Below are 9,239 nucleotides of genomic sequence, written 5' to 3'. Positions count from 1 at the left end.
GAATCCAAGAAAAGAAAGTTTTACAGTACATAGAGGATGACATGCGGGTCCCATGAGCCTGCAGGGTCCTCAACGTGGCATGAGGTCGAAAGAAAAATGCAAGTGACCAAATATCAGGAGCCAAAAATAATTCAAGAAAAGAAACTTGATTGTACATAGAGGATTACATGCGGTTCCCAATTAGCAGCAGCGGTATCACCGTTTGAGAAGCGGCAGGGATCGAAAGAAAAAGGCAAGTGACCAAATATGAGGTGCCAAAAACAATCCAAGAAAAGAAAGTTTTATAGTACATAGAGGATGACATGCGGGTCCCATGAGCCTGCGGCGGTCCTCAACGTGGCATGAGATCGAAAGAAAAATGCAAGTGACCAAATATCGAGAGCCAAAAATAATTCAAGAAAAGAAACTTGATTGTACATAGAGGATGATATGCTGGTCCCATTTAGCAGCAGCGGTATCACCGTTTGAGAGGCTGCACGGGATCGAAAGAAAAAGGCAAGTGACCAAATATCAGGAGCCAAAAATAATCCAAGAAAAGAAACTTGAGTGTACATAGAGGATGACATGCGGGTCCCATTTAGCAGCAGCGGTATCACCGTTTGAGAGGCTGCACGGGATCGAAAGAAAAAGGCAAGTGACCAAATATCAGGAGCCAAAAATAATCCAAGAAAAGAAATTTTATTGTAAATAGAGGATGACATGCGGGTCCCATTTTGCAGCAGCGGTCTCAACGTTTCCAAGGCGGCACAGGACCAAAAGAAAAATGAAGTAGCCAGAAATCAGGGGTGAAAAAAATCGAAGAAGAAAGATTTCAATTGGGCTGCATCTGGACATCTGGGCCTTCGAACTATCCTGCTTGGCCTTTTGACTCGAACAATTTCAGCCCACTCCAAAACAGGAATGTTCGGAATTTTCTAAAAAAACAGGAAAGTCCTATGCTTCGCAAAAACAAAAAAACAAGGAGATTCAACATATAAGTTTGTTTATGTAAAAATAAAGATTTAATTTATCCATTTGAAATAGCTCAGAGCGCAATACACTGTTTATTGTCTGCAAAATAATCAAGATATCACATGTTTCTTGTACGGGGAGATTGACATCGGGGACCCATGAGCCAGCATCGTCGTCAACGTTTTAAAGGCGGCAGGGGATGGAAAGAAAAAATAAACCAAAAATATGTTGGTAAAAAATCCAAGAAAAGAAACATTTTGTTCAAAGAGGATGACATGCGGGACCCATGAGGCAGCAGCATCCTCAGCGTTTATTGTTCATAGAGGCTGACATGTGGGACCCGTGAGCCAGCAGCGTCCTCAATGTTTTAAAGGCGGCAGGAGATCGAAATAAAATATAAACCAAAAATCATTTGGTAAACAAAATCCAATAAAAGAAACATTTACCGTTACGAGAGGATGATATGCGGGACCCATGAGGCGAGCGGCATCCTCAACGATTCCAAGGCGGCGGGGATCAAAGGAAAAAAAGGAAATATCCGGAAATAAATTAGGGGTTCAAAATAAATCCATCAAAGGAAACTTTTATTGTTCATAGAGGATGACATGTGGGACCGACCTGCCAACGACGTCCTCATCGTTTCAAAGGGGGCAGGAGATCAAAAGAAAAAGGCAAATAGCCAGAAATTAGGGGTCAAAAATAACTCCAAGAAAGGAAACTTTAATTATTCGTAGAGGATGACATGCGGGACCCATGAGCCAGCAGCTTACTCAACATTTCAAAGGCGGCATGAGATCGAAAGAAAAAGGCAAGTGGCAAAATATCAGGAGCCAACGATAATCCAAGAAAAGAAACTTTATTGTACATAGAGGATGACATGCGGGTCCCAATTAGCGGCGGCGGTCTCAACGTTTCAAATGCGGCTTGAGATCAAAAGAAAAGAAAGTTGATTGTACATAGAGGATGACATGCGGGTCCCATGAGTCAGCAGACTTACTCAACGTTTCCAAGGCGGCGGGGGATCAAAAGGAAAAGGAAATAGCCCAAAATCGGAGGGTGAAAAAAAACCCAAGAAAATAAACTTTTATAGCACATAGAGGATGACATGCGGGTCCCATGAGCCGGCAGGTTCCTCAACGTTTCAAACGTGGCATGAGATCGAAAGAAAAAGGCAAGTGACCAAATATCGGGAGCCAAAAATAATTCAAGAAAAGAAACTTGAGTGTACATAGAGGATGACATGCGGGTCCCATTTAGCAACGAGCGGTATCATCGTTTGAGAAGCGGCAGGGGATCGAAAGAAAAAGGCAAGTGACCAAATATGAGGTGCCAAAAAGAATCCAAGAAAAGAAAGTTTTATAGTACATAGAGGATGACATGCGGGTCCCATGAGCCTGCAGGGGTCCTCAACGTGGCATGAGGTCGAAAGAAAAATGCAAGTGACCAAATATCGAGAGCCAAAAATAATTCAAGAAAAGAAACTTGATTGTACATAGAGGATGACATGCGGTTCCCAATTAGCAGCAGCGGTATCACCGTTTGAGAAGCGGCAGGGGATCGAAAGAAAAAGGCAAGTGACCAAATATGAGGTGCCAAAAAGAATCCAAGAAAAGAAAGTTTTATAGTACATAGAGGATGACATGCGGGCCCCATGAGCTGCGAGGGTCCTCAACGTGGCATGAGATCGAAAGAAAAATGCAAGTGACCAAATATCAGGAGCCAAAAATAATTCAAGAAAAGAAACTTGATTGTACATAGAGGATGACATGCGGGTCCCATTTAGCAGAGCGGTATCACCGTTTGAGAGGCTGCACGGGATCGAAAGAAAAAGGCAAGTGACCAAATATGAGGTTCAAAAAAATCCTAGAAAAGAAAGTTTTATAGTACATAGAGGATGACATGTGGGTCCCATTTAGCAGCAGCGGTCTCACCGTTTGAGAGGCGGCAGGGGATCGAAAGAAAAAGGTAAGTGACCAAATATGAGGTGACAAAAAAATCCAAGAAAAGAAAGTTTTATAGTACATAGAGGATGACATGCGGGTCCCATTTAGCAGCAGCGGTATCACCGTTTGAGAGGCGGCAGGGGATCGAAAGAAAAAGGCAAGTGACCAAATTTGAGGTGCCAAAAAAACTCCAAGAAAAGAAAGTTGATTGCTCATAGAGGATGACATGCGGGTCCCAATTAGCAGCAGCGGTGTCAACGTTTCCAAGGCGGCAAGGGATCAAAAGAAAAAGGAAGTAGCCAGAAATCAGGGGGTCAAAAAAAATCCAAGAATAGAAAGAATTTTTGTTCATAGAGGATGACATGCGGGACCCATGATCTTGCATCGTAAACGGATCGATCGGAGAGCGTTGAACGAGATGGCGCGATCGAGAAAAAAACAATGCCAGAGAGGCTGCCATCTGGGCCCTACATCCCTCGGCGGTGCGGATTTGCGTTGACTCGGCCGGCAAACCCGAGAATTCGAGATGCACCACGTCCCGGGCCACCATACGCAACGTTTTGGCCGTTTTCGTCGGGCTAGGTGGCCTCAAAAACGAGAAAAAAAAACGTTTTGACATGCACAACGGACAGACCCAAAATCATCGGCCATGGTACACCAGCAACCACGGCGCGACTTCAACTTCGTTGGCCATGGCAACTTTTCTTGTAGTGATATAAACCTGCTACCTTGTAAAAACCAAAACTTAAGATTGGTAGCTCCGATTAGAGTGAAACCAATTTTGTTGGAAAGAGGATGACAAGAGCTTACCCAATAAAATATGGAAACTATTGGGGGTGATTTTCTATTATTTTTAGAGGTGCAACACCTCAACATGAGAAACCGAGAAAATCACCAAACTCGAAAATGCAACAAGTGATCTATGCGAAATCCGTTTTCGATGAACTAGAGCTTGTCATGAGAATAAGCACAAGCTCTAAAAAATCCCATGGATAAGATCCAAATAACAACCAAGAGAGATGATGCAAGGATGCAAAGGTTTGAGCTCTCCGAAGGATACGATCGAGTTACTCACTCGAGAGCCCTCTTGATAGTACGACAACTAAACTATAAACCGGTCTCCAACTACACTATGAGACCGGTGAGAAAGAAACCCTATCAAGAGCAAACCTTATACTTGCGCATTCCACTTGAGCTCGATGATGACGATCTTGACCTCAACAAGATGGAACGCCTTTCTTGATTGTGCTTTCTTGACGAAGTCTTGTGGATTGCTCCCCCATAATCCACCATGGGGGAGCTTCTTCTTCGGTGCATCTTCACATATCCATGATCACCATATGGATTGCTCCCCCATAATCCAACATGGGAGAGCTTCTTCTTCGGCGCATCTTCACATATCCATGATCATCATATGGATGGCAAGACTCAAGCAAAGGATCTTTTTGAGATGGCTCATCTTGAACTTGCACTTCATTTCGTTGATGTCTTGAAGTTAACCTTGAGAGCTCACTTCATCTTCATCTTCAAGACATACTTGACACTTGATCTTCTTCATTTGCATGGCAAGACTCAAGCAAAGGATCTCTTCGAGATGCCTCATCTTGAACTTGCACTTCATTTCTTCATTCTTCATCATGTTGATGTCTTGAAGTAACTTAAGGGCTCACTTCATCTTCAAGACATACTTGACACTTGATATCCTTCATCAATTTCTTCTTCTTGCAACCTTGAAGCCAACATATGGTTCAAGCATTGCCTATGGACAACTCCTACAAATATAACTCAATGCAAACATTAGTCCATAGGGATTGTCATTAATTACCAAAACCACACATGGGGGCTCCATGCACTTTCACATGTCTCCCCGGTGTGACCCTAAGCCTAAGCCTAACCCTAACTGTAAGCCTAACCCTAAATAGTAACCCTAACCCAAAACTTGTGTGTGTCCACATGGTGTGTGTACACTAGTGTGGTGGAGTGTTGTTGTATCCAATGTTGAACCCCCGGGTGCGTCCGACTACACGCACATGCGCTGACGACACTTAGCCATGTTCGTATGTGAGGAACTCCCGGGAGGGGCTAACCCTGAGAGCATATGGGGTGTTCCTTGTCACCACTTGCCCCTATGACCTAGCAAAGCTCAAATGGAGGCATAAGTCCACCGGGGAGGCGACGCCGGTGCCCAATCAATGATGTAGACTGCGTGATCAACAGAATCAGGGTTTCTCCGAAAATCTACCTTTGGAGGGTGGGATGCCCACATGGTGTGTACACTAGTGTGGTGGAGTGTTGTTGTATCCAATGTTGAACCTCCGGGTGCGTCCGGCTACACGCACATGCGCTGACGACACTTAGCCATGTTCTGGACGTATGAGAGGAACTCCCAGGATGCGCTAACCCTAAGGGCCTATGGGGTGTTTTAGCTGGAGAATGACCGCCGGAGCACCAAAATACCAATAAATCTTGCATGTGGGCCTAGTAAGCGTCGTGGAAGGTATAATTCACCAAATTGTGCAACACATGTCAACCGGTGTGACCCTAACCGTAACCGTAAGCCTAACCCTAAACCGTAACAGTAACCCTAACCCCTAACCCTAAACCCTAACTCTAAACTTGTGTGTGTCCACATGGTGTGTGTACACTAGTGTGGTGGAGTGTTCTTATATCCAATGTTGATCCACCGGGTGCGTCCGGCTACACGCACATGCGCTGACGACACTTAGCCATTTTTGGGACGTATGCGAGGAACTCCTGAGAGGGGCTAATCCCGAGAGCATATGGGGTGGTCCTTGTCACCACATGCCCCTATGACCTAGCCAAGCTCAAATGGAGGCATAAGTCTACCAGGGAGGCGACGCCGGTGCCCGGTCAATAATGTAGACAACATGGTCAGCCGAATCAGGTTCTCTCCAAAAATCTACCTTCGGAGGGTGGGAATGCCCACATGGTGTGTACACTATTGTGGTGGAGTGTTGCTGTATCCAATGTTGAACTCCCGAGTGCGGCCGACTACACGCACATGCGCTGATGGCACTTAGCCATGTTCTGGACGTATGAGAGGAACTCCCGGGAGGCACTAACACTAAGAGCGTATGGGGTGTTTTAGCTGAAGAATGACCGCCGGAGCCCCGAAATCCCAACAAATCTTGCATGTGGGCCTAGTAAGTGCCGTGGAAGGTATAATTCACCAAATGGTGCAACATATGTCTCCCCGGTTTGACCCTAACCCTAACCGTAAGCCTAACCCTAAACCGTAACCCTAATCCTAAACCCTAACCCTAAACTTGTGTTTGTCCACATTGTTTGTGTACACTAGTGTGGTGGAGTGTTGTTGTATCCAATGTTCCCGGGTGCTTCCGGCTACACGCACATGCGCGGACAACACTTAGCCATGTTCGGGACGTATGTGAGGAACTCCCGGGAGGGGCTAATCCCGAGAACATATGGGGCGGTCCTTGCCAACATATGCCCCTATGACCCAGCCAAGCTCAAATGGAGGCATAAGTCCACCGGGGAGGCGACGCCGGTGCCCAGTCAATAATGTAGACAACCTGGTCAGCCGAATTAGGGTTTGTCCGAAAATCTACCGTTGGAGGATGGAATGCCCACATAGTGTGTACACTAGTGTGGTGGAGTGTCGTTGTATCCAATGTTGAACACCCGGGTGCGTCCGCCTAGTAAGTGTCGTGGAAGGTGTAATTTACCTATGACCTAAACATATAAAATGTGTGCTAAAAGAAAACTGAGGGAAAGAAAGGGTAAAAATAGCTCTTTGCCGTGCATGATTGCATGACAAAGAAGCCTTTGCCGTGCACGGTTACACGGCAAAGAAGCCTTTTCCGTGCACCTTTGCACGACAAAGAAGCTTCCCGCGTTGAATAATTCTGGTAGGCCATTTTTCGCGGGTTATAAAATCAAATGGCGGGAAATTTTCGTGGTGAAATAGAATTTGGGGGTTCAAATCTTTGCCGTGCTTGACAGTAAGGCACACGGCAAAGCCCTGCCGTCACCACGGCTCCGTCAACTGCGCCATAGAGGTGGGCCCTGCCTGATGGTATGCTGTGTATTTTCTTTGCCGTGGGCCTTTTCTGGGCTTTGCCGTGAGTATTTCTTTGCCGTGTGTTATTTGTAGTCTTTGCCGTGTCATTTTTCTTTGCTGTGCGTTGTCTCTGGGCATTTGCCGCGCAATACTTCTTTGCCGTGTGCTCTAATTTGTTTTGCCGTGGTTGCCTTCTTTGCCGTGAAGCAACGCACGGCAAAGGTGCAACGCACGACAGTGATGAATTTTCCTATAGTAGATGCACCAATTGTTTAAAAAACATATTTCAAAATATCAAAAAATCTGAAAAATAAATCCAGATATTATATGCCCGCACACTAATTTCGTGAAAATGATGTTTTTTGTGACTTGTGTAAAAAAAGATAATTTTAGGTTCCGCAAAATAGCCTTTTACGAGATGTTGTTCTGTCTTTTTTGCACAGCCCATAAAAATTGTCCTTTTCTCATAAATATTTGTGTGTAAACATAGCATATCAAGATGTACACCTAGAATTTTTTCCACATTTTTTTAACATTTAGAATTTTTTAAATACATTATTCATAATGGTGCATTTGCACCTATAAGGTAAAACAAAATATCCCCTCTTTGGACCCTAACCTGCGTCAATCTCCAATTCTCGATCCCCTTTGTACCTTAACGGTTAAGGCTTGACGCTCAAACCCACGGTAACCTACCCAAAATGGAAGGAGAGACTCAGCCCCCGCCCCCACCCCCGCCGGCCGAAGTGGCGAGCGAGAACCCGCTGCCGCCTGGCGAGATGGTGGGCGAGTCCCAGCCGCCGCCGGGAGAAATGGTGGGCGAGACGCAGCCGCTTCCGGCGTGCGTGTCCAAGGTGCTCGACGACGACGACCTCCTCGCAGAGATCATCGTCCGCGTCGGGTTCCCCACCAGCCTCGTCCGCGCCGCCGCCGTCTGCAGGCGCTGGCTCGGGCTCGCCTCCGGCCGCGCCTTCCTGCGCCGGTTCCGCAAGCTCCATCCGCCCAGGCTCCTCGGCTTCTACCTGGAGCAGACGGAGTACTGGGACGGCACCGCGCGCTTCTTCCCGATGCTGCCTCAGCCCTCGCCACCGGAGCTCGCCGCCGTCGTACGCCGCGCGAGCTTCAGTTTGGACTTCTACAATGACGCACGGACCGACATGGTGGGCTGCTGGAACGGCAGAGTCGTCACCTGCTTGTTCGCATCTCATTTTTACAAGCGCAAGGAATTCCGAAGCGAGATTATGTATGTAGTGCACAGCCCGTTGTGCTCCGAGAGAGGTATGGCCGTCATTCCAGCATTAAACCTCCCAATCAGGGATGGCAATTTCTGCAGTTACAGACAACTCTTCTCCAAAGAAGAAGGCCATGTTTATGTCATGGTGGAGTCTACCAGGGATGAAAGGGAATCTACGATTCATGTATATATGCTGCAAAATGGTGATGATGCTTGGCGCATGCATCTTACCTTGGCTGCTGACAACTTCATTTATGCACTCTATACCCCAAACACCATTCTCGTTGACGACAAAATCTACATGCCAAACGGCTGTAGTGAAATTCTTGTCTTGGATTTGACGGCCTCAAGCTTCACCACGATTCAGCTCCCAGAAGGGGTGGATTTTCGTGCAGCAGGCACCACCAAGTTCTCGCGGGCTGATGATGCTTCTGCTGTGTACCTCATCCATACCAGGGAGCTTCAACTTCGCATCTGGCTCCACAAGGGGGGCAAGTGGTTGATGGTGGATACCATTTGCCTGCGTGAAATGTGCGCTCATTTGCTTGAGGATGAGCCTACTGCTCTGCTCAAGATAAACCATATGGGGGACTATACTGGTGAGTTTCTGTTTTTGGAGATTGGTCGATGCGCATACTACTTGGATGTAAAGTGCAGAACGCTGCGCAAAGTGTTTGAGGTGACAGAAGAGGATGAGTATCTTGGTAATATCTTTCCCTTTATGATGAGCTGGCCTCCCATTTTCCCTGTACTCAAGGATGGTCCTGCAAGGTTCGTCTCTTTGCCTTTCAATGATCTGTACAGTGCCCTTCTTGAGGTTACATAGTTTTGCAATGTACATCGTGTGTCTCACTACTGTATAGCAGAACGGTGTTAGGTAAATGATTGATTTCTTGGGCCATTTAAACAATATTAGTAGTAGTTAAGCGGCATTACAAAATGCTCGGCTTCAGATTGTTTCAGTTCTGTATTGATTCCTTGGGCCATTTGACGATGCTAGTTAACAACATTAGTGAATGTTTGTCATAAGATGATTTAAAACCACTTGCCTACTAAGGAATATTACAAG

General features: G+C 46.2%; 1 protein-coding gene across 1 annotated transcript; it reads left to right on the top strand.

The window, feature by feature from the left end:
- Positions 1 to 7,637: 7,637 nt before the first annotated feature.
- LOC124662448 lies at positions 7,638 to 8,996 on the top strand. Its single transcript, XM_047200286.1, has one exon. The coding sequence runs from the start codon at positions 7,638 to 7,640 to the stop codon at positions 8,994 to 8,996; it is 1,359 nt and encodes a 452-aa protein (XP_047056242.1).
- The last annotated feature ends 243 nt before the right edge of the window (positions 8,997 to 9,239 follow it).

This window comes from Lolium rigidum, chromosome 6 (genome assembly GCF_022539505.1).
Source record: "Lolium rigidum isolate FL_2022 chromosome 6, APGP_CSIRO_Lrig_0.1, whole genome shotgun sequence".
NCBI classification, from domain to species: domain Eukaryota; kingdom Viridiplantae; phylum Streptophyta; class Magnoliopsida; order Poales; family Poaceae; genus Lolium; species Lolium rigidum.
This window is presented reverse-complemented; position numbering and strand designations above follow the sequence as displayed.

Excerpts from the sequence above, each read along its gene's own strand:
- LOC124662448 (XM_047200286.1), top strand. The coding sequence starts at position 7,638 with ATGGAAGGAGAGACTCAGCCCCCGCCCCCACCCCCGCCGGCCGAAGTG.